Below are 26,185 nucleotides of genomic sequence, written 5' to 3'. Positions count from 1 at the left end.
AAAAAATATCTCACACTCTGTTTATGTTGTTGTAGGTTTTTTCGGGCTATATGGCCATGTTTTAGAGGCCATATAGCCTGGAAAAAAACCCTACAACAACCCAGTGATTCCGGCCATGAAAACCTTCGACAATACATCTGTCTGTTTAGGTACAAAATCAAGCCAATCATTTTGGTACTCATCTGCCCTAACTTCCAGAGCTATATTTGCAAATCTTGGTCAGTTACACATGTACACTTGTGAAGCCTGTTTCCAAAAGGTACTAAATTCATCTAAACAAATTTTACAGGAATCGAAAAAAAGTTTGAGGGGCCACAGTGGTGCAATGAGCTAAACTGTTGAACTGCTGAATCTGCTGACCTAAAGGTCGGTAGTTCAAAACTGGAAATTGGGGTGATCTCCCACTGTTAAGCCTAGCTCCTGCCAACCTAGCAGTTCAAAAACATGCAAATGTGAGTAGGTATCGCTCAATAGGTACCGCTTCAGCTGGAAGGTAATACAGGCACCCATGAAGCCATGCTAGCAACACGACCAGGAGGTGTTTACAAACAACAGGCTCCTCAGATTGGAAATGGAACAATAGTGCCACCCATGGCCTGAGTTGAGCACCGCCTCCAGAAGCCAGAGATGAAAGGGGGAGCCTTAACCTTTGTTCTGTGTATTTGTGTCATTGTAATTTCACTGTAGTAAAAGAATTGAATGTTTGCCTATCTGTGTATGTTGTAATCCGCTCTGAGTCCCCTCAGGGAGATAGAGTGGTATATATATAAAGTATATTATTATTATTATTATTATTATTATTATTATTATATAAAATGCAATTTTCCAAGCCCTGTACCAAAGTGATTTGATACATTTCGACAGTTTTTATCTGCACATAATATTTTACTCTGAGTGAACAATGAGCTACCACCTTTAACTCATTTTTCATTTTAGTATCTTTTAGAAACAGCTTCCACACTTGTGTACTGGTTGATCCGAGCTACAGAGTAGTTACGTTGCTAAAACAGATAACAAGTGACTAAAAAAATGTATAGGGTTCACGTCTTACCTTGTGTCCTCTGTCTGAAACCCCAAAAAGGACGCTGGACACATCTATACCATCAAAACGTCTGTTGGGAGGGAGGCTTGCATTGGCCATTGAAACCAAGGTAGGGAATATGTCTAAAGTGCTGAAGGAGAAAAAGAAAGTTATGATCAGAAAACTGTAAGTACAATGTCTTGGCAATAGTGACCACCGCTTAATGAAGCATAAAATTATCAGTTTTAATTAACGCATTATATTCTCAAACACAGATTTGGATATTGGCTATACTAAAGGAAAAGGAGGAAGAGGGGACAATGACAACTTATGTGTCTGTGACAGATTCGTTTTCCGAGGCTGGCCACACAGTTCCAATCCTTGGGATCCTGGTACTCACCTTGTCTTTGTTTCCCCATTTAATCCTTTTCCTGGGTCACAGGGTGTACTGTCTCTGTTCTCTATTATTTCCTTACTCATGCCATCTCTTACAACATCCAACTTTTGGCAAACTCTACCAGCTGTCATTTTAGCTGTCTCTTTCCTTCCTCTTAATCAGATAGGCCTCCTCACATAATCAGATCAAATCAATACTCCACTTGACATAAATTGCATTAAGTCAAACCTTCTTCTCACAATAGACTACTATACACCCTGACATTTTTAGATTGGGTTTCTTTCTAGGCCTCTTAAAGTAGGACCATGTAGATTCCTTATGGCCTGACTCCTTATCAGGCTTAATAAAGACAACTGGAGAGAGTTTTATAAAATAACTAGCTGTCCTCTGCCACAGGTTGCTTTGGCTCAGTCTGTGTATATGTGTTTTGTGTATATATATGTGTGTGTATTTGTATATATGTGGTTTTGTGCATGCATTGTAATGTATTTTTTATTTTATTTTATTGCTTTTTAAGTCTTTTCTGCTGTGTTTTTCAGTCTTTGTATGAGTGATGGTCACTCATTGGCCTAAGAGGTATATTGTGTCCAACTTTGGTGTCAATTCGCCCAATGGTTTTTGAGTTATGTTAATCCCACAAACGAACATTACATTTTTATTTATATAGATAACAAAAGTAGTTTTATTAAATCGCAGTAATATAAGGCATTAACTATTGAACAATCTATTCTGCCATAATTCCCCAGAATAGAGTCAGGCTGGATCTACGCTACCATATAATCCAGTTTCTGAATCTAGATGATCTGTTTGATCTGGATTATATGAGTCTACACTGCCATATAATCTAGTTCAAAGCAGATAATCTGCCATACCTTGAATGTTTCAAGAAGACGTAATAAGTCATATCTACTTATAGTTTTGGTTAAAATGGAATGAAAAAGGAAGAGGGGCCAACCAAGGGCAAGATGGATGGATGGCATCCTTGAAGTGACTAGATTGACCTTGAAGGAGCTGGACTCTCAGCACGTAAGAGTCCAAAAGTGGCAGGTGAAAACCTGGAACCTCAATCAGTGGCTGATACCAGATGAGAAATTTCCCCCCGGGCACACAGAAGACTGGGCAACTTGGAAGGCAATGAACAGACTGCGCTTCAGACCACAAGATGCAGAGCCAACCTTAAGACATGGGGCTACAAAGTGGAGTCCACAACATGCGAGTGTGGAGAAGAGTAAACCATAGACCACCTACTACAATGCAGTCTGAGACCTGCCACATGCACAATGGAGGACCTTCTTACAGCCACACCAGAGGCACTCCAAGTGGCCAGCTCCTGGTCAAAGGAAATTTAGCATAATACTAAGTTTGCAAACTTTGTTTCTGGTTTGTCTATACATTATAACTGTATTCTCAATTCCCTTCTGACACAATAAATAAATAAATAAATCTAAATTCAGAAACTGGATTATATGGCAGTGTAGATGGGAACCCAGTTCTCTAACTGTCCTGTCTATATGAAATCAAAATTTTGTATCTGTCAAATCCACATATTATTTTTTTATCAAAGCCAAATCCTATCTGTTCTCCTAAAGAGATAATCTGCATTTTGTTTTGTGTGTGTGTGTGTGTTTCACCCATTGTCATCTTCACAGCACTTCCTAAACTGCAATTGGTGGATTTTAGCCAGCTCTGTCCCTATTCTTTGTCAGAATAAGGCATATATCTATTTATATTTTCAAATACCTCCAAATTATTTAAATGAATTCAAATCCTGCAAGCAAGTCAAACTATGAATTGACATATGAACAGTTCACATACTGACTTGATGTCTGGTTTTAAGGACTTGATTTGTCTTTAATACATTTCCTGGTGGATTAGTTTTGCGAAGGGATGTGAGGGAGGGAGTGAGTGGCAAAAATGAGGAAAGCGTTCTGATTTGCGGTGGACAACAAGAAGCTTAGGAGAAACATCTTGTGAGGGAACACAATGCCAATTGCCAAGTTCCTTTCCCTTGGTTTAAGAAACTTGATCAAATGCTTCCATTACCAGTCCCTTTTCTACAGCTCTGAGAGGCAGAATTTAAGACTTCTATCCTTGCATGATTTAGCAAGAAATGTCAAATTCTTTTCTAACATGGTCCACTGGAACACGGTCACAATGCAATGTTAAAATTGTCTGGGTTAAACTGTATATACTAGCTGCACCACAGTCCAAGACCTGGCTGTGATGCAGCTAGTTAGTTACCAGCTGCATTAAATCACTAACTGAGAGGTCATGACTTCGAAGCCAGCCTGGTTTGGAGTGAGCTCCTGGCCATTAATAAACTAGCTTGCTGTTGATCTATGCAGACCAAAAGACAGTTGCACCTATCAAGTAGGAAATTTAGGTACCATTTTATGTGAGGAGGCCAATTTAACTAATTTATGACACCATAAAACCTTCCAGCAGCGTGCAAAAGAATGAGGAAGTACTCCATCAAGGACTTGGTGTCACAAGTGGATGGTGAAGTGGCAGCTCTCCATGTGGCCGGAATTGAGCATACCCTCATGAAGCTGGAAAGCTGGAATGTTAAATTGCCTCTGTTTCTGTCTATATATGTTGTATGTCTAATGGCAATGAATGTTTGCCATGTATATGTGCATTGTAATCTACCCTGAGTCCCGTGCAGGGTGAAAAGGGCGGAATATAAATACTGTAAATAAATGCCGTATATTCTGGCATATAAGACTACTTTTTAATGCAAGAATATCTTCTCAAAAGTCAGGGGTCGTCTTATACACGGGGGGTCATCTTATAAGTGGGAGTAGTATTATAAATGGGAGTCATCTTATACGCTGGAGTAGCCTTATGCATGGGAGTCGTCTTATATGCAGGAGTAGTCTTATATGCCAGAGCGGGTGCTGAAACTTCCAATCCGGATTGGAGAATCTGTGGTTGCCGCATATGGTGGGGGGAGCTCAAAAATGTCAGTGGCCGCGTCCCTGCCATATGTATGAAAGTATTAAGGGCAACGCTGTACAAGTACGGTAGAAGAAAATCCATTCATCAGGATTCATGGACTTAATGCGGTCCCAATGGTGAGGTGAAGGGGAGCCTCACCGGGAAGGTGTAAGTGAAGGGTGGAGCAAGCTGCAGGCGTCCAGGGCGCCCGGGGTATGGAAAAAAGAGATAGAGTGGCCCTGGGTCCAGAAAAACACACCTCTTTTACCTGTCTGGCCCGCCCTTGTATCCTATTACCATACCTCCTCCTCTGCCTCTCAGATCTCACTCCTGAAGAATGCAGTGAAGTGGTGCAGGTGTGTATGTGTGAGATCTGAGAGGCAGAGAAGGAGAGACAGTAATAGGAAAATTACCATATTGAAATCAAATCTGATGCTTTTAAGATTTTTATTTGGTGTGTGTTGGAAGAGGGGTAGTCTTATACGGCGAGTATATCCCAAACTCTATATTTTAATGGAAAAGTTGGGGGTCATCTTATACGCCTATGCCGGAATATATGGGTAAATATATACTCCGTGATTATTTAAATCACTGACTAAAACTATAATCTGCCAAATAAAACACTTCCCGGGTCTTGAGTCGCGGCTTTGCATAAAAGAGGCTTGAAATGGTTCACATACACACAGAGTAGCACATTTTAATGAGCATGCACCCATTTTGCAAAAGCTAATCTGCTTAAGGAAATAACAGCAGAATGTATTACTGAGCTGTTCAGAAACAGGCTGTCGAAAGTCTGCACCGTTGATAAGAAGTTCAGGACAGGCATAAATTACATACAGAAAATGACAGCAACGATGAAAGGGAGCAGAGGTTTACAAAACTGTAAGGTAACATCATGTTTTAATTTCAGAGGCATTTGTCATTTTCAGCCAGAGATCTTAAATTCACACATTTTAGAGGTCTGATGACCAATCGACCAACCCATCGATCAATCAAACAAATAAACCCAATATGATATGGGAGCAACAAAGTAAAATACATTATTTCTTTCTGGCAGGGCCTTCCATTCTCTGCATAGAATAGCAGTGTGGCCAGGAATCTGATCTGCTCTCTGGAACCATATGCCTTGCTATATATATGGTTTGTTCTCAGATGACAAGTCTGGAGATTTGACATTCAATATATGGAGATGATTTATCCTGTGTCAGATAGACAGGTCTACCAGTCAAAGCTTTGGGAAGGGCTAGACTTTACCAAATGTAACTAGAACTTTCCTTTTGTCGGCAAGATTTGTGGCACTAGAGAAAGCTGTGCTTGTTCTGCTTTGTCCTGGCATTTTCCCTTCTAACCCACCAAATTCTTCTTTAGCCTCCTTTTCTTGCTGGTCCTGAATTTACTTACTTACTTACTTACTTACTTACTTACTGTATTTGTATACCGCCTTTCTCAGCCAATCGATGACTCAAAGCGGTTTCCAACAAATCAGTATACATAAAAACATAATACCAATTAAAACATTAGACAGTATAAAACACCACAAAAGCAATAAAAACAACATCATTAGCGTCTCCATTATCAAGCATTGTCCAGTTCCATTGTCAAGTCAATTCGATTTCCTATATTAGCTACTCTGCATTTGTAAACGATTGCTCAAACAGTCATGTTTTAACTTGCCTCCGAAACGTTAAGAGGGAAGGTGCAGATCTGATCTCCTTAGGCAGGGTGTTTCAAAGCTGAGGGGCCACCACTGAGAAGGCCCTGTCTCTTGTCCCTGCCAAACGTACTTGTGACAAAGGCGGGAACGAGAACAGGGCCACCCTAGACGATCTTAAGGTCCTCAATGGTTCATAGGGGGAGATATGTTCTGACAAGGTAAGTTGAGAGAAGAGACAGGGAAGAAACTCAACAGCAATGACTTCAAACCAATGGCAGACCATTTCAATGGTGCCATAAGTGATGAAGCAGATGCACTCACTAAACATGAATAATCCACTATTTATCAATGACATCCATAAAAACCTGAATGCTTTGTCTCACTAGAGCTTAAAATGTAGGAAAAGAGTAGGTATCCCATCTGGAATTCTGTGCGTATAAGACGACCCCCAACTTATATGCACAGTTGTCATATATGCCAGAATATACGGTACTTCTCAAACTACAACTCCCAGAACCCCCATAGCACCACCATTCTGCTGGTTTGTGGATTGAAAGTCCAAAGGGTAAATTTTCCAGGCTCTTGAAAGGTACAAAGGATACCTGCTCTCCTTCTGCTTCCCTGGAGTCCAGGAATTTCCCTCGCTCTACAGCCAGCCTGGAACCTTTGATTTACAAGAACATTTCTAGGTGCTTAGCTTTGGTGTGCATTTATGGCAGGAAGCCAGCTATATCAATTCAGATTCATAGGTCATTTGGCACTGGGACAAGCATTACAAGCTTGCTTGGATAGATCTTATGCTCTTCCCACCTTTATTCACTTCTTTATGAAGCTTGCTCTTGTACAGATTGGAGCATCCACCCAGTCACTTCCAATGCGCCACATGGCCTGTTGTATAATCAAGGAAATGATCATATAACACTCATGTGTTTTGTGACATGGCCTTAAGCCCCAGAAATCAGAAAACTAGGGTGGAAATGCTGACAGGACTTTTGGTAAGAACTGCCTGGGGGACAACTCAGTGCCACTCTCATTTTCCATTCAGGCTTCTGGGAACATCTCTGTAGAGTGGATCAGTGAAACCACATTTCCATAGAACGTTAAGTGGTGTGTTTAAAAAAACACTGGCATACTAGTATTTTCCCATTACCGAAGAACATGGAGACATCATGACATCTGACGGAATTATTCTAGTGCCTTTGGCATGCTTATTTGACCATGCCATGGTGATTTTGATTTATAAAGCCATCTTTCTAAAGTGTATCATTGAATTCCTGAAGATGCCAGCCACAGAAACGTTAGGAGAGAATGCTGCTGGAACATGGCCATACAGCCCAAAAAAAACCTCACAGCAACCCACTGTACCATTGTCATTGCACTCTACAGACCTCCAACAGAAAGCTACTTCAATCCATAGTCATTCTCATCCAGTGTGTATGACTACAGTGGTCTATGTGCAGGTTATCTGAATGGCTGGTCTGTCCCATACGAACTTCTGGGTAGACTCTTAGAAGCCAGCTATTCTAACTGGTAGGCTGTCCTATCTGTACTTTGTGGCCATTTTAGTACAGTTAAGAACAACTAACTGTCAGAACGAGGTGTTATCTCTATGTGGATGATGTCCAAATCTGTCACTCCTTCCCACCTGTTACCAAGGAGGCTGTCATAACTTTGAACCGGTGCTTGGCCGCTGTGTCGGGCTGGATGAGAGCTAAACAAATTGAAATTGAATCCAGACAAGACAGAGGTCCTACTGGTCAGTCGTAAGGCCGAACAGGACATAGGGTTACAGCCTTTGATAGACGGGGTTACACTCCCCCTGAAGACACAGGTTCGCAGCTTGGGAGTGATCCTGGATTCATCGCTGAGCCTGGAACCCCAGTCTCGGTGGTGGCCAGGAGAGCTTTTGCACAGTTAAAACTTGTGCGCCAGCTACGCCCATACCTTGGGAAGTCTGATCTGGCCATTGTCACATCCTGAATAGATTACTGCAACGTGTTCTATGTGGGGTTGCCTTCGAAGACTGTTCGGAAACTGCAATTAGTCCAATGGGCAGCAACTAGATTACTCACCGGAGTGTCATACAGGGAGCATACCACCCCCCTGTTGTGTCAGCTCCACTGGCTGCCAATCCAATTCCGAGCACAATTCAAAGTGCTGGTCTTGACCTATAAAATCCTATACGGCTCCAGTCCAGCATACCTGTCCAAACGTATCTCCTTCTACATCTCACCTTGGAGTTTAGGATCTTCTGGAGAGGCCCTGCTCTTGGCCCCGCCTCTGTCTCAAATACGTTTGGCGGGGACGAGGCACAGGGCCTTCTTGGTGGTGGCCCCCTGCCTGTGGAATTCACTTCCCGGGGAGATTAGGTCATCATCATCATCCCTCCTTACCTTTAGAAAGAAGGTTAAAATGTGGATGTGGGACCAAGCCTTTGGGCAATTAGGTTAAAGAACAATTAATGTTTGACTATGGCTTGGAAGTGGATTTGGATAAGTTAAGCGGAGTACTCAATGGTATATGCCTAGTTAAATAGCCACCAGACTGGTAATAGCTCAATGGACTGTAAGTATACTGTTTTAATTTTTATGTCTTAATGTTTATGTTTTTTAACTGTTATAATTGCTGTTTCATATTTTATGATGTGGCATCGAATTGTTGCCAATTGAAAACCGCCCTGAGTCCCCCTAGGGGTTGAGAAGGGTGGGGTAAAAATGTTCGAAATAATAATAATAATAATAATAATAATAATAATATGCTTACCCAATGTTTAACTGTGATGACTATGTTAGATATTTTACTGTTGGCCATGCTTTTAAATGTACTTGTTCAGTGATTAGTTGTTCTATGTTTTTATTTTGATATTTAATTTCATTTGATAGGTACAATGCTGTTATTTTCCATATTATGTTTATTGTTGTAATGTTTTGGTATATGCCAGGCATTGAATATTTGCCTTTGTATGTGTAAACCACCCTAGGTCCCCCAGGGGAGATAAGATGGTTTAAAATAAAATTTATCATCATCATCATCATTGTACAATTTATAATGACTTTTAATTGAGACTCATGCTTGGCATTACTGAGGTCAGAAGCCATCTCCTATCTGGACCTCTACAGGTGTCCCACATCCTTACCTATGCAAACAGGTGATGCACTGGGTTAAACTCTGTGCCAGCAGGACTGCTGACCGACAAGTCAGTGGTTCGAATCTGGGGAGAGCGAGTTGAGCTTCCTCTGTCATCTCCAGCTCCCCATGTGGGGACATGAGAGAAGCCTCCCACGGGGATGGTAAAACATCAAACATCCGGGCATCCCCTGGGCAACGTCCTTGCAGGCAGCCAATTCGTTCACACCAGAAGTGACTTGCAGTTTCTCAAGTCACTCCTGACACACACAAAAAAACCCATGCAAACTTCCCTGCCCAGTTTTCCTCCCCTTCTGCAACTACCGTCTCCACGTGCCAAACCTTTCTTGAACATCTCCCATGGAGCTGTTGTGGGAAGAAAAGGTCAGGAAATTCCCCTAGTGTGAGCATTCCTGTTCTCCTGCTGCATACGATGTAACCTACTGTTCTCATTTTGGGGTTGTTGTTGTTTTTTAATCATTATGTTATTTGACATAATTTTGATGGAAAGTGCTTTGGAGGCTCTCCTAAAAATGACACAAAAGTAATGAAAATACACAAATAACTATTAGAACCGAGGAACAGAAGTAAAAACCAGAAGAGATTTTCCAGTTCAACAAAAAAAAAATACAATACAAAAAAAAAGTTGGCAAGGGAGACAAAGAATAACACTAGTCTGCTAAAAGAAGCATTGGCGGTTGTGTGAACCAGAAATGTCTTAATTTTCTCCCATTCAATTAATTCATGAGAGGCTGCTTATGAGACAAGACAGGAAAAACTACACTGAAAAGGTCCTAAAAAGTAGAGATATTGTACCCAAGTTCTTCAACTGAGACACGTAAAATTCCGGCCATAGCTGTTGAACAAGTACAAATCAAAGTAGTAGAAGCATAGCTGCTAGGACTACCTCATGTAGCCTATTGTCCCATATAGAGAAAACAAGAAGATCTAGTTGTTGCTGATCTGCATTCAAAAGATGTTCAGTAAACCCAAACAGTGTGTCTAAGGGCCTTTCCAGACAGCCCCTCTATCCCAGGATCTGATCCCAGGTTTTATGCTTATCCCAGATTATCTTGCAGTGGGGACTCATATAATCCAGTTTAAAGCAGAAAACCTGGGAGCAGATCCTGGGATAGAGGGGCTGTCTGGAAACTGTGCACTGGGAGGGAAATGGAATGAGGACACTCAACTCTAACCTTCACCACAATACCAGTTGATGAGCTACTGACTACTGGCACTGCTCGTTCACTTCCGCTGGCTTCCCGCTACATGGCAGTGATACCAACTTCCCCCAAGAGAATTCCCCACAAGAACCACATGCCTTGTAACCTTACTTTCTGGATAACCCTCATATATGTGATGTGACCGCACATATTTCATAGGGTATTCTTAAAGAAGGTGGTTTGCCAGTTCTTTCCTCTGCAATATAAACTACAGCATCTGTATTCATTGGCTATTTCCCATCTAAGTATTAACCAGGGCTGACGCTGCTTCACTTCCAAATTCAGATGGGATCTAATACCTTTTGGGAAAAATATACTACCATAAAGTACTGTTTCCTGGTTTGTAAGCTTTTGTAGCTGGCAATATGAGGGCACAAAGATGCCAACTGAGCTTCAAACACTTGAATGATGTGTCAAATACATTTTGGTTGGCCAACAGAGGTAGCCACTGTAGTGTAGATTTTATTTTATTTGCCTGAATGGCCAGTGAATGTGTTTCCTCTGACCAGAAGTGTTTGGAAAGTAAATCAAGGAGGAAGGGATGGACTACTGCAACACTCTCTACGTGGGGTTGCCTCTGAAGACGGCCTGGAAGCTACAACTAGTCCAACGAGCGGCAGCCAGACTACTAACAGGAGCGGGGTACAGGGAGCATATGACTCCTCTGTTGCGTCAGCTCCACTGGCTGCCAATCAGCTTCCGAGCACAATTCAAAGTGCTGGTGTTGACCTATAAATCCCTAAACGGTTCCGGCCCAATTTACCTATCTGAACGAATTCTCTCCTATGAACCATCAAGGTTGTTAAGATCTTCTGGAGGGGCCCTGCTCTCGGTCCCACCTCTTTCGCAATCGTGCTTGGTGGGTGGGAACAAGACACAGGGCCTTCTCGGTGGAACGCCCTCCAGATGGAGATTAGATCTGCCTCTTCCCTCCTAACTTTTAGAAAGCTGGTAAAATCATGGCTTTGGGACACTGCATTTGCAGATTGATGACTGAGTCAATAACTGTTGACCTACTGGCAGATGGCGATGAATTTGTAATTTGTGATTTCACTCGGACGAATTGACTTTTTTGTAAATGGTATGAATTGTGTTTTAATGTATTTTATATTGATGATGTATACTTGCTTTATCTTATTGTACTGAACCCTCTGTTGTTAGCCGGCCTGAGTCCCCCGTCCCCCGTCCCCCCCGGAGGTTGAGAAGACCGGGTTATAAAAACTCTAAATAAATAAATAAATAAATAAGAAAAATGTCAGAATGTCTCTGGTATTTACATACAGACTGTTAATTCTAAAAGATCAATATCCCTTACAGTGGTCACACGCCATAACTGGATTAATAGTTACCTCTACTATTCCAATTTCACAGAATCATAATAGATGGTTGAACCGATAAGCCAAGTTTCTACGTAACACCATCTCTCTACATTATCATAATGTTAGAATTAAAAGAGCCAGTTACGGCATTAAAAAGCATAACTTAATTTCCTCTTCCACCCATGGATAAAGCACATTTATTATAGGAAAAGGAGGCAGGAAACTTTTATTTTAAGTTACAGGGAAGAAGGGAGATTGGTTGAGGACATGTGACAGGTCTGCAAAATTATGAAGGCTTTGAAGGGAATGAAATTATTCCATATGATGTAAAGCCAGATATAGGCATCACATAGCGAAACTGATTGCAGGCTGTTACAAATGATAAAAGGAAGCATTTCCTGAAACATTTAATTAAGGAGATTTGTTGCTATAGGATGTGGTCAAGGCTTATTAGCACAGACTACTTAGCAATGTATTTAAGAATGGAACTCTGTGTCTGTAAGTGAAATGTATGAATCAATTACATTGACAGTTTGAGTGAGTGACAGAAAAGCTCAGTTTCCAACTTCCTGCTCCAAAAGTTTGGTTATCTTACTGCCATTTTGGTTATCCTCCTTTGTACATGTTCCTTCTTGAATGGTGGTGTCCAGAACTGTAAACAGTGTTATTCCAGATGATACCTGACCAAAACAGAATACTTCCCTCCAATGGTATTCCCCATAGTAACCTATGAATGCAAGAGCTGGACCATAAGGAAGGCTGAGCGAAGGAAAATAGACGATTTTGAACTGTGGTGTTGAAGGAAATTTCTGAGAGTGTCTTGCACCGTGAGAAGATCAAACCAGTCAATACTCGAGGAAATAAAGCTCGACTGCTCGCTGGAGGAAAGGATATGAGAGTACTTTGGCCACATAATGAGAAGACAGGAACGCTTAGAGAAGATAATGATGTTGGGGTAAATGGAAGGAAAAGGGAAGAGGGGCTGACCAAGGACAAGATCTATGGATGGTATCCTTGAAGTGGCTGGCTTGACCTTGAAGGAGCTGGGGGTGGCCACGGCCGACAGGGAGCTCTGGCGTGGGCTGGTCCATGAGGTCAGGAAGAATCGGAAGTGACTGAACGAATAAACAACAACACCACTTCTCTCGATCTCAACACTGTACTCCTATTGATGCAGCCTAGAATCACATTAGTACTTTTAGCTGTTGCATCACATTATTATTATTATTATTATTATTATTATTATTATTATTATTATCTTTATTTGTACCCCGCTAACATCTCCCGAAGGACTCTGTGCGGCTTACAAAGGCCAATGCCCTCAATAAAACAACAGCATAACAAATACAACACTGAAACTCATAAAGCAAATCAATAAACATTAAAGCAGTAACAATAGAAACATTAAAACAATACATCATGATGCATTTAAAACTAGGGCCGGGCCTAATGTAATGACTAAAATTAAAAGTGCTGGACATCAGGTGAAATGTAAGGATTTTAGGGTAGGTGCGGTGGGCAGACAATCTTAAATCTCTAATAAAGTGCATTTGGGACATGATGCTGGGAGTTTCCTATTCTGGAAAGGCACACTGGAACAGCCAGGTCTTCAAGCTCTTCCTAAAGACTGCCAACGTTGGGGCTTGTCTGATGTCCTTGGGGAGAGAGTTCCAGAGTCGGGGGGCTACCACAGAGAAGGCCCTGTCCCTCATCCCCACCAAACGAGCATGCGACGCAGATGGGATCATGAGCAGGGCCTCTCCAGATGAACGGAGGGATCGTGTGGGTTCATATACGGAGATGCGGTCACGCAGGTAGGCGGGTCCAAATCGTTTAGGGCTTTGTAGGTGAGCACCTGCACCTTGAATTGGGACCGGAAAATGAATGGCAGCCAATGGAGTTCCTTAAACAGGAGGGTTGACCTCTCTCTGTAAGGAGCATCAGTTAACAACCTGGCTGCCGCCCGTTGGACTAGTTGAAATTTCCGAGCCGTTTTCAAGGGCAGCCCCACGTAGAGCGCATTACAGTAGTCCAATCTAAAGGTGACCAAGGCATGGACCATCCATGCCTATTGGCTCATGTTCAGCTTGTGGCCTACAAAGACTCCTGGGTCTCTTCCACACAGATGTATAAAATCCACTCTGAACTGGATGATATGGCAGTATGGACTCAGATAATCCAGTTCAAAGCAGCTATTGTTGATTATCTGTCTTGATATTCTGGGTTATATAGCTGCATGGAAGGGCCGCTAGACTCCTAGATTCCTTTCATGTGGATTGTTTTCATATTTTCTCAAAGACATAGTGTACACATGGAGGATGTTTGCCTTCAATAGGAAGGATCTGGAAAACCTGCTTTTAAATACCATAACTCTCACAACTCTTGTCTGTTTTAAATGGCATTTAACTGATGTGTTTTATAAGTTGTGCTATCTTTTTTATTTTGATAAACATAGTTTTGCAGTGGGTTAAACCCCTGTGCCGGCAGGACTGAAGACCGACAGGTCGCAGGTTCAAATCCAGGGAGAGGTGGATGAGCTCCCTCTACCAACTCCAGCTTCTCACGTTGGGTCATGAGAGAAGCCTCCCACAAGGATGATTAAAAAAAATCAAATCATCCAGGCATCCCCTGGGCAACGTCCTTGCAGACCGCCAATTCTCTCACACCAGAAGCGACTTGCAGTTTCTCAGGTCGCTCCTGACACGACCAAAAAAAAAAAAACGCAATGAAAGGAATCAAGGCTGGACCTACATCCCAGATTATCTGCTTATCCCAGATTATCTGGCAGTGGAGATTCATATAATTCAGTTCAAAGCAAATCTTGGATCAGATCCTGGGATATAGGGCAGTATAAATCCAGCCAAAGTCTTATAATTTAAGCTGCAAACCTTGAATATTGGCAGGGTAGGTGGACAGCCAAATGGTATCAAAATCTCGTTGTGCTAGTGAATTCATATTTAAACAACATAATCATTCAAAACAATATAGTTCTTCTAGAACATCGAAAGCAAACCACAGAACCATTTCCACTTTTCCTTGGGAAATAAGGGATGAAAGAGCCATTATCTTTTTATCAAGTGGGTCTGCAATGAGAGCAATAGGTCATAGCCTTATATAACCTAGTTGTACTGCGCTACTAGAGAAGTATTTCCAAAAATAGGTCAATAACAAATCCCCCAACAGGGTCATCATAAGTCAGAAACAACTTAAAGGCAAACAACAATAAAATGTATATGTTGTATGTGTTTGTGTGTAGATACACACACATATACATACAGAATATACATACTGTATTTACTTGAATGCAACACTTGCCGTTTTTGGTGAAACCACCTTGCCAAAATTAGGGTGTGCATTAGATTTGCCTAATAATGTATTCTTAGTGCTGAGCCAAAGCAAAAGGGGAAGCTGCTTTAGGAGCTTCTATTTGAGGAGCATCACCTCAAATTTAATTGGCAGCACTCAACTATGTAATTCTGGGATTTCTAGTTTGGTGAGGCATCCGTAGTCTTTGGCAGAGGAGGCTCAGGGCCTTGCAAAACAACACCCCCCATGACTCCATAGCATTGAACCAAGGTAGTTAAAGAGGATTCATTCCAATGCATAGATGAACCCCAAGGTTTTATTTTCCACTAGCCGTCCCTGGCCATGCGTTGCTGTGGCCCAGTCTGGTGATCTGGAAAATAATGAGAAGGTGTGAATTTCTAATATATGTAATTTTTTATGCTTGTGGGTAAATGGTATTTCTAGATGTTTCTTTGTCAGTGTTGATGTGGAGATTGTCTGGTTTGCTGACTCTGAAACATGCAACATATAATTGTCCTTCTTTAGGAGTCTCTTTCAAATCTATGATACTATATCTCTCTGTGTGTGAATCATATATATCTATCTATATCTATGGCTGGATAGCTCTTTGTCAGAAGGGCTTTGATTACGTTTTCTTGCCCTGGTGAAAGGAGTTGAACTGGATGGGCTTAAGTATTTTCTGTTGGTCATGGGGGTTCTGTGTGGGGAGTTTGTCCCAATTCCATCATTGGTGGGGTTCAGAATGCTCTTTGATTGTAGGTGAACTATAAATCCCAGCAACTACAACTCCCAAATATCAAGGTCTATTCCCCTCAAACTCTGTCTGTGTTCATATTTAGGCATATGAAGTATTCGTGCCAAGTTTGGTCTAGATCCACCATTATTTGAGTCAACAGTGCTCTCTGGATGTAGGTGAACTACAACTTCCAAACTCAAGGTCAATGCCCACCAAACCCTTCCAGTGTTTTCTGTTGGTCATGGGAGTCCTGTGTGCCACATTTGGTTCAATTCCATCATTGGTGGAGTTCAGAATACTCTTTGATTGTAGGTTAACTATAAATCCCAGCAACTACAACTCCCAAATGACAAAATCAAATTTTTGAGTGATGGTTGTTCCTTGGGTTAGTAGGTGTACTGTGTTCAAATTTGGTGACAATTCGTCTAGTGGTTTTTGAGTTATGTTAATCCCACAAACTAACATTACATTTTTATTTATATAGATTATCAGAAGCTTTCGTGTGCCAACACGCATTTTAAGCAGGCAGAAACGGTGATGGCCATATTATGAAGAGTGCACTTTTTGCTGCTGCGTATTACATTTGTCAGCAAAAACTTTTTTTTGTTTTCAGGGTTTTGAAAATGGAGGTGTGTATTAGATTAGACAGCACATTAGACTCGAGTTAATACATGTGTGTTTATGTGTGTATGTATTTATGTAATATATAAATATAGATATATAGATATATATACACACACACATACACATATTCTTGCTTAGATCAGTGTCCTTTGGGAAAGCCTACGTAGAGGAAGTGTTTGTCCTGTGTGCGCTGCATTGCTTCAATCTTACAGCAGCAATGGATACTGCACAAACACCAATGTAGCAACAAAACAAAATGGCAAGTAAATGCACGTATTCCAGATGGTGTCACGATAAGGAAAAACTTTTCCCTTTCCCCAGTTTTGTCCACAGAACTGATGATGATACTGCTTCCCTATGCAATAAACCAGAACCCTGAAGCAAAACATCTACACGCACACCTACACACACACAAATTCATAGAAGGATATTGCTCAATCCACAGAGTTTTGCCAAGAAACTTAGCCGCAAATGATGGTGCAATTTCTTCATTATACCTTGGGTTGACCTAATTTACTGCCCTATTTTTCTAATGTGCAGCAAAATTATAAAAGCTTCAGAAGCGCTGATCATCGAATGCTATTAAGCAAAGCAGCTTGGTGTGGCAGATTTTGTAAGGAAGAGGCTTTTCCAACCTCGTGGAATACAAGATGGATTAAAAAAAAGTTATCTCAAGGGAAGAAGGCATAAGCACTCGCTCCTTAGTTAGAGATCCGGATAACAGTTGACACTGACCAAGTGTACAGCCTTGGGTGCCCTAGAACTCTCTTACACAAAGAGAGAGAATGAGGAGCTTCAACTTTGCAGTAAGATATAACTGGTAAACTGCAGCAGCAAATCCTGAGAGCTCGATTTTTTTGTGGCTGGTTGGACATGTTTCTCGACCAGTAAAGCAAATATCCAGGCAGAACAAAACAGGAATGAAAAAACATCACGAAATATCTGTATGCCATACACAAAAATAACTTCATCTGACATTGAAAGGACATCAAGGCCAGTCCCTGGACAGGTCTTGATTCCTGCCCGGGGGGGGGGAAGGCAAAATCTAAATTAACCAAAAAATAAATAAAAAACATGTCACAGTCTCAAAGAAAGAAAGAAAGAAAGAAAGAAAGAAAGAAAGAAAGAAAGAAAGAAAGACAGAAAGAAAGACAGAAAGAGAAAGAAAGAAAGAAAGAAGGAAGGAAGGAAGGAAGGAAGGAAGGAAGGAAGGAAGGAAGACAGCCCTATTTCAGTTCACTATTGAGATCATTTTTGAAGGTAGTGAACCCAAAGATGGATAACCCAAGCTTCCCTTGCAATGTAAGGGGCAGCTTTCAGCAAGTGAGGTTTTCGGGAACTATCTGCAAGAGTTAAGTTTCTCTTCTTCAACTCCACAGTTGTGAGGTTGCTTAAGGATACCCAAAGGCTATGACTTAAACAACAACAGCATACAGGCAAATGAACAAAGAAAAGAACTTAAAAGACATCTTTGGTTGGCCCTCAATCCACTGACTTGTGTCATCACCAATGCAACTCATTGCACCAATGCAACTCAAGGAGCCCCCGGTGGCGCAGTGGGTTAAACCCCTGTGCCGGCAGGACTGAAGACCGACAGGTCACAGGTTTGAATCCGGGGAGAGGCGGATGAGCTCCCTCTATCAGCTCCAGTTCCTCATGCGGGGACATGAGAGAAGCCTCCCACAAGGATGATAAAACATCAAATCATCCGGGAGTCACCTGGGCAACGTCCTTGCAGACGGCCAATTCTCTCACACCAGAAGCGACTTGCAGTTTCTCAGGTTGCTCCTGACACGACAAAAAAAAAAACCCATTGTATATAATCTAGACCAGGATTTCTGCTTTTTCTGCTCATGAATCCTTTTCACCCATTTTGTTTTTACATAACACCAGATATATCGGTATCTAAAACAGGTTTTCAAATCAAACATTTACTGACTCAAACAGCATGTGCATGGCTGGCTAAACAAAGTGATTTTCTTTTTTATGAAGTACAGCTGAAGCATTTTTTGCAGAGTCCACTGTAAACGCTGCCCGTCGCTGCTAACAGATTTGTACAAATGGGTAGTATTCCGAATCCTTTTACTCTTGCCCACAGTTTAAGAAGCCCTGATCTAGACAACGCAACTACTCCGAGACAGTTGTTGTTCGCAGATCCATTCTAGTATTACACACCCGTACTTATGATTGACGTTTGTTACTTCATTCATCCTTTTCAGCAGGTCCCAATTTTTCAAAGACTGCATATGCAAATCTTCTCACTTCAATGGTAGTTATATACTATCATTTCACAATATACTTCAACAGTCCAAAGCTTCATGCAGAGTCTGGTGTAGTTTCATTGCTACAGAAAGCAATAATAATAATAATAATAATAATAATAATAATAATAATAATAGAATATAAAATAATAATAATAAAATAATAATAAAAAGTCTGGATTATTGATGTCGCCATACCAAGTGACAGCCGCATTGAGGAAAAACAACAGGAAAAACTCAGCCGCTATCAAGACTTCAAAATCGAACTGCAATGGACAAAACTGGCATAAACCAGTACAGGTGGTCCCAGTGGTCATTGGTGCACTGGGTGTCGTGCCAAAAGATCTCAGCTGACATTTGGAAACAATAAACATCGACAAAATCATGATTTGTCAACTGCAAAAGGCCACCTTACTTTGGATCTGCGCGCATCATTTGAAAATACATAGTAGTTTTTATGTGCCTCACTTTATATTATTGTACTAATAAAATTCAATAAAAACTAAAAAAAAAAAACATCACACAGTCCTAGATGCTTGGGAAGTGTTCGACTTGCGATTTTGTGATACGAAATCCAGCTTATAGATCTCGTTTGCTGTGACATACTCTGCTTTTGTGTCAATAATAATAATAGTAATCATCATCATCACTTTATTTATACCCCGCCATCATCTCCCCAAGAAGACTTGGGACAGCTTACATGAGGCCAAGCCGCATTTAAGGAGGGATAGGATTCCCTTTCACTTGCCAAAAGCAAGCAATCAACAACAATAAAACTCTTGTTAATATTTCCAAAGCAACTATTGGCCTCCTAGTCAAGTATGCACTGTTGATCAAAGTTTTTGCTCACTACATGCTTTGTAACTCTTCCATAAAAATGCTATCAGGCAGCCAGCTATGCCAGTATGGCACAACCTTTTTTTTAATGCAGCTGGCTGTGTTAATTTCCTTATCTAGATGTTGCCTCCTCCTTTGCCCAGGGCAGTAATTTAAACGGCTTGATATGATCAGTGATTATTTTTAAATTAACAGCTTAAATTTACTTTCATTTGTGTTTTGTTTCAGAAGAAATTTCAAAAGAGGGGGTTTTTTTACCCTTAAAGATAGCATATTAATTTCTGAAATAAAAGAAAAATTGTGAGTGGTGACAATGTGTTACACCTTTGCTACCTACAGGTGAAAGATACAAAGGGTCTCGGCCATGGTTAATGTATCCACGGAAGATACATTTCAAGACTATTCCTGAGAACATCTGAAAGCACAGAAAATAGTGAACCCTATAGTTTGACTATTTTTGGACCAGAAGCATAGCAAAGAATAGTGCTGAAAGACATTTCTGTCTAAGTTACTGTATGGCTTGCTTGGGCCAGAAGCATACCACTGAACAGCTGAAGGACTTAGGAGAGACCCAGAAATGCTTATGTGGGGTGATATTTTCTGGAGGGTGGGTAAATGAAACTGTTGATATTGAGTCTGTAGATAAAGGGATCACACTTTAAATCCTTATCTTTTACTATCTCTCCTATGGGTGTTTTTCTAGCGTTGAGATGATTTATATATACACTTATATGTGTGTCTAGATATGGGACTCAAAGAAGCGCCAGAGCATGTATAAAACTGGCACCACATCAATATTTTAAGAGACATTTCATCTCATAGAGAAACTGGGCCATGGAAACCCTTGGGTCAATCCTTGGCTTAACTGCTAGGGGACGTGGATGGCTACAGATATAATTAGAGACATCTTCAAGGATGTGAATATCTTTGTCGGATATGAGAATGGGACACTATACTGAGTGCAGAGCCCATGCCTCATGCCCTCTTACACCCAAGGAGAAAGCCAGAGTTTCCTATCTCCCTCCCTCCCTCTTTCTTTCTATCTATCTCTCCTATGCTTATGGTCCATCTTGGGCTAAAGACCACTGGCATTATACTAGAGCAGTAATTCCCAACCTTTGGTCCTCCAGGTGTTTTGGACTTCAGCTCCCTCAGTTCCTAATGGCTGGTAAGATGGCTGGGATTTCTGGGAGTTGAAATCTAAAACAACTAGAGGACCAAAGGAATGTGCTTTAATGATATTTAATTGGGAATATTTTAATACTATTAATATTTAAACCTGTTTTAATGTTCATTTATTTATATATTTTAAATGGCTATATGGATGCTTTTATGTCAAGCTACTTTGAGTCCCCTTTGGGGGAGTTAAAGCGAGGTGTAAATACTGTATATACTCGAGTATAAGCCTAGTTTTTCAGCCCTTTTTTTAGGCTGAAAAAGTCCCCCTTGGCTTATACTCGAGTCAAAGTTATTTATTATTTTCCTCTGTTATTATTTTTAATACATTTATAATTTTACTCTATTACTAGCTGTCCCCTGCCAGGAGTTGCTGTGGCCCAGTCTGGTGATCTCGAAAATAAAGTAATGATAAAGTGATGGTTTCTAATATATGTATTTTTTATGCTTGTAGGTAAACAGTATTTCTTGTTTGTTTTTTTGTCTGTGTTGATGTAGAGGTTGTCTGGTTTGCCTACTCTGGAACATGGAACATATTATTGTCCTTCTTTAGGGGTCCCTTTCAAATCTATGATACTATATCTCTCTGTGTGTGAATCATACATATCTATATCTATGGCTGGATGGCTCTTTGTCAGGAGGGCTTTGATCAAGTTTTCTTGACCTGGTAAAAGGAGTTGGACTGGATGGCCTTAAGTATTTTCTGTTGGTCACAGGGGGTTCTGTGTGCCAAGTTTGGTTCAATTCCATCATTGGTGGAGTTCAGAATACTCTTTGATTGTAGGTGAACTCTATATCCCAGTAACTACAACTCCCAAATGTCAAGGTCTATTTTCCCCAAACTCCATCTGTGTTCATATTTGGGAATATGGAATATTAGTGCCATGTTTGGTCCAGATCCATCATTGTTTGAGTCCACAGTGATCTCTGGGTGTAGGTGAACTACAACTCCCAAACTCAAGGTCAGTGGCCACCAAACCCTTCCAGGGTTTTCTGTTCGTCATGGGAGTCCTGTGTGCCACATTTGGTTCAATTCCATCATTGGTGGGGTTCAGAATGCTCTTTGATTGTAGGTATACTATAAATCCCAGCAACTACAACTCCCAAATGACAAAATCAATTTTTTGAGTGATGGTCATTCCTTGGGTTAGTAGGTAGTATATTTGGGCAGTATTATCTTAAATTAGAGTTTTATGTAAATATTTAATCTACTGATGCCTCAATTAATGTAATTGTATTGGTATCTATTTTTATTTTGAAATTTACCAGTAGATGCTGCATTTCCCATCCTCGGCTTATACTCAAGTCAATACGTTTTCCCAGTTCTTTGTGATAAAATTAAGTGCCTTGGCTCATATTAAGGTCGGCTTATACTCGAGTATATATGGTAAATATAAAAATAAGGTTGGCAACGACTGTATGAGAGTAATGAAGTAAAACAAGGCCCAGTCCACATCCTAGATACAGATGGAGTGAAGCTGGAATCATCAAATGTACTGAGACTTCAGAATATGAATTCAAATGATTTCAAATGATACAATTTCTCTGCCCGACATTTCAGTTGCACCAAAAGTGATACAATCCTAATACTACCAAGAACACTGTGACAGGTCTTAGGGACAAGAATTCCTGCAAGACAGGAGTGGTGATGGAATCCAGAAGGATTTTTGCCCTGTATATGTACACTGTAATCTGCCCTGAATCCCCTTCGGGGTGAGAAAAGTGGAATATAAATACTGTAAGTAAATAAATAATAAATATATGTGTGTTTGTGTGTATATGTGTGTGTGTGGTTTTGTACATGCGTTGTAATGTATTTTTTTACTTTTTGGCTTTTTAACTCTCTTCTTCTGTGTTTTTCAGTGTTTTTATGCATGATGGTCACTTGTTGGGCTGAGAGGTGTATAGTGTCCAAGTTTGGTGTCAATTCGTCCAGTGGTTTTTGAGTTATGTTAATCCCACAAATGAACATTACGTTTTTATTTATATAGATGTCGCCTAGTTGAGCATTGGAAAGCTTTTTCTTTCACACAGATGGAACAAAATGCTATTTTGTGAAGCATTTATATAGATGGAAATGCAAGCATCGTGTAATTTATGAATGTGAACGATATGATGCTTTTACAGAAAACACATAGGTTAAGAGAACTGAAAATAGTATTTTCATCCACAAACTTGCTAAAAGTTAATCCCTGACAGTCAACCTGGCATGACAAAAATTTCAACTGTTCCTTATTGCTGTTTTGAATAAGCGATAGTGTTCCTACGGTTATATCTTCTGTTTCCTTTCTTTGATGAACCCTAAGGAGAATGAAGAGCTGGAGTAATTGGCTATGGGTGCCTCAGAGAAAATCACTTTAAGTCAAAAAAAACCGAGGTTCAAATCCCTACAAGCCAAGGACTATCACCATTTATCTCTAAGGCCATTTCCACACAGCTGAATAAAATCCCACATTACCTGCTTTGAACTGGGTTATATGGCAGTGTGGACTCAGAAAACCTAGTTCAAAGCAGATACTGTGGGAGTTTCTGCCTTGATATTCTGAGATATAGAACGGTGTGGAAGAGCCCTTAGATGACAGGGTTATATTGGGGATAAAAACAATCTACTGTGGCCTATCCCGAGCCTACGCAATGAGCCAAGAAAAGAACATAATGAATAATTGATTTCAGCCATCCAGATGGCTGAGACAAAGACTCTGGGTTTCTCCTTCACCTTTTCTCTGGGACATTCTGCAATATATTATGAAATAATATTCAAGAGGTCACAGCCAGCTAATTTGTTGTGATGACAAGGACACGGAGAAGGAAGGGATATGCTAAACTTTCCATTGTTTAGATGAGACATAGCAGACAACTACATTCCAAACCAAAGAGTAAACATTAAAAAATAATTGAGACCAATCTCCTCAATTAAAATGCCTCTACATTACTTAAAGTGATCATGACAGCATTTTTATAAGATGTATGACAGTAAGGCCCCTTGGTGTCGCAGCAGGTTAAACCACTGAACTTGCTGACTGAAAGGTTGGCAGTTTGAATCCGGGAAGCAGGGTGAGTTCCTGCTGTTAGCCCTAGCTTCTGCCAACCTAAAATTTCAAAAGCATGCAAATGTGAGTAGAGCAATAGGTACTGCTTCTGCTAAAAGGTAACAGCACTCCATGCTGGCCACATGACCTAGGAGGTATCTACAGACAACACCGACTCTTCAGCATAGAAATTGAGATAATCACCACCCCGAGTTAGACAGGACTAGACTTAAATGTCAGGGGAAATCTTTACCTTTACTACGACAGTTAGAAATTCTGCAGTTTGGCTACGATTATCTTACCAGTTAATACTATGCAACCAAATATATTTTAAAAATTATTTTCTTGGTTTGGAAGTGTTGCTTCCTGCTTAATTGTGTGGCACTTACTTTGAAAGTAGTTGTTATACTCCAGAAACTTTGTTTTTGTGGCTGCCACAAACTATGTTGAATTGGTTGAGAACCTATGAGATATTCATTGAAAAACTATAGCAAACTGCGCTGCAGGTGTCCCATGTTTTTATGACAGAACCAAATAGATGTTAAGGATTAATGGCATAATTCAATATGACTGTGAGCCTATCTCAATCAGATTTAATGAAATCTAAGCACTTCCATGAGATTTTGTAGGCCTCTTCCATACAGCCATATAACCCAGAATATCAAGGCAGAAATCCCATAATATCTGCTTTGAACTGTGTTATCTGAGTCCACACTGCCATATATTCCAGTTCAAAACCAATACGGGATTTCATTCAGCTGTGTGGAAGGGGCCCCAGTCAAAAAGAGTCTTACAGTCCTAATGAGACAGATATTTTTTAATCTTTATCTTGGCAGAGAGGGTTAAACTCCTGTGCCGGCAGGACTGAATACCGACAGATCACAGGTTCGAATCCGGGGAGAGCGCGGATGAGCTCCCTATATCAGCTCCAGCTCCTCATGCAGGGACATGAGAGAAGACTCCCACAAGGATGGTAAAACATCAAAAAAACAAACAAACAAACATCCACGCATCCCCCAGGCAATGTCCTTGCAGATGGCCAATTCTCTCACACCAGAAGCAACTTGCAGTTTCTCAAGTCGCTCCTAACGCGACAAAAAAGTAAATAAATCTGGGCACACATCTCAAAAGTGAACTTTTGGTCTCTTTCATATCTGGTCTTATCCTGGAGGCCAACTAACTCTGTGAAAGTACTGGGATCAACATGTTTGAACCTGCTGACCCTGATCGGATGTTATTCTTTTTTCAAAGTCTGCCTTATTTGCTGAAGCTGTAAGATTGATCCAAGAGAGAGGTTAAAGAGCACAGAGGATTGCACAATGCTATGGGCACTAAGCAAGAGGCCCCATGTTTGCGCATTTCTGTCTAAAACTTGAGAAACTGCAGATCCTTCACCTTTCCGCACTAGCACATGCTCTCAGCATTTCTGATAAACATATATGAAGATAATCCAGCTGTTCCCAGTGTTATTCTTGCCACAGTTCTGGATTCACTCATGAACATCCCTGGAACAGGAAGTGTTTTGCGCACCTACCTCAACAGCACAGGACTCGTCACATTGGCTGGGATCTTCCCCAGCCAGTAGGCCAATGTGGGAACGCGGTGTCCCCCTTCCCAAGTAGTTTGCTTAGCAGAGCTCCCATCTGCGAAAATGTAAACAAAGAAATTACATTTGGAGAGGCACATCTGCCAGAACTTTTTCCTTTCAGCCACAACAGATTCCCCCCCCCCCAAAAAACCTCAAAACGTAAGAGCCAAGATTGCAAAAAAGAATAATTTGGAACCAGCAAGTTACATCCTCTTTTTAAAAAGGACAAAGAGTCCACTAGGGGATGTGAAGACACATTAGATCAACATACGCAAACAGTATACAAAGAGAGAGAAATAGCACAGCAAATCTAGAAATGTCATCGATTCCCTCTTTTACATTTTTTCAAGGCTGACAACAACACAAGACAAGGCTATGCACTGTTTAATGTGGGGTATTTTAGGAGCTGGGGGTGGTGACGGCTGACAGGGAGCTCTGGCGTGGACTGGTCCATGAGGTCACGAAGAGTCGGAGACGACTGAACGAATGAACAACAACATTTTTAGCTTGTCTGATTTGTGGGGACTTTCTGAAGATTACAAATCATTACAAAGAACTGGCATGGCACACCATGTAGCTAATAATCTTAGGTCTGGGTTCAATTCCTCATGAGCTGTATGAACTGGATGGACCACACTTGGAATATTCTGTCCAATTCTGGGCACCACAACTGAAGGGAGATATTGACAAGCTGGAATGTGTCCAGAGGAGAGGGACTAAAATGATCAAGGATCTGGAGAACAAGCCCTATAAAGAGTGGCTTAAAGAGCTGGGCATGTTTAGTCTGAAGAAGAGAAGGCTGAGAGGAGACACGATGAAGACCACGCATAAACATGTGAAGGGAAGTCATAGGGAGGAGGGAGCAAGCTTGTTTTCTGCTGCCCTGGAGACTCAGACATGGAACAAGGGCTTCAAACTATAAGAAAGGAGATTCCTGGGTTGTTGTAAGTT

At 40.9% G+C, this 26,185-nt stretch overlaps 1 protein-coding gene across 5 annotated transcripts in view; it reads right to left on the bottom strand.

Moving 5' to 3' along the window:
• The window catches only part of ARSG (arylsulfatase G), a 151,121-nt gene that overhangs the window by 36,744 nt on the left and 88,192 nt on the right, over nt 1–26,185 (bottom strand). For all 5 annotated transcript variants that reach the window (XM_060763062.2, XM_060763054.2, XM_060763059.2 and 2 more), the window contains 2 exons: nt 25,181–25,289; nt 1,052–1,172 (listed from right to left, as the gene is read on the bottom strand). In XM_060763062.2, the coding sequence (XP_060619045.2) occupies nt 1,052–1,172; nt 25,181–25,289 (230 nt within the window). The remainder of the gene's footprint in view (nt 1–1,051; nt 1,173–25,180; nt 25,290–26,185) is intronic.

The sequence above is a fragment of the Anolis sagrei genome, chromosome 2, assembly GCF_037176765.1.
Source record: "Anolis sagrei isolate rAnoSag1 chromosome 2, rAnoSag1.mat, whole genome shotgun sequence".
Lineage (NCBI taxonomy): Eukaryota > Metazoa > Chordata > Lepidosauria > Squamata > Dactyloidae > Anolis > Anolis sagrei.
The sequence above is the reverse complement of the archived record's forward strand: the minus strand, read 5'-3'. Positions and strand labels throughout refer to the sequence as shown.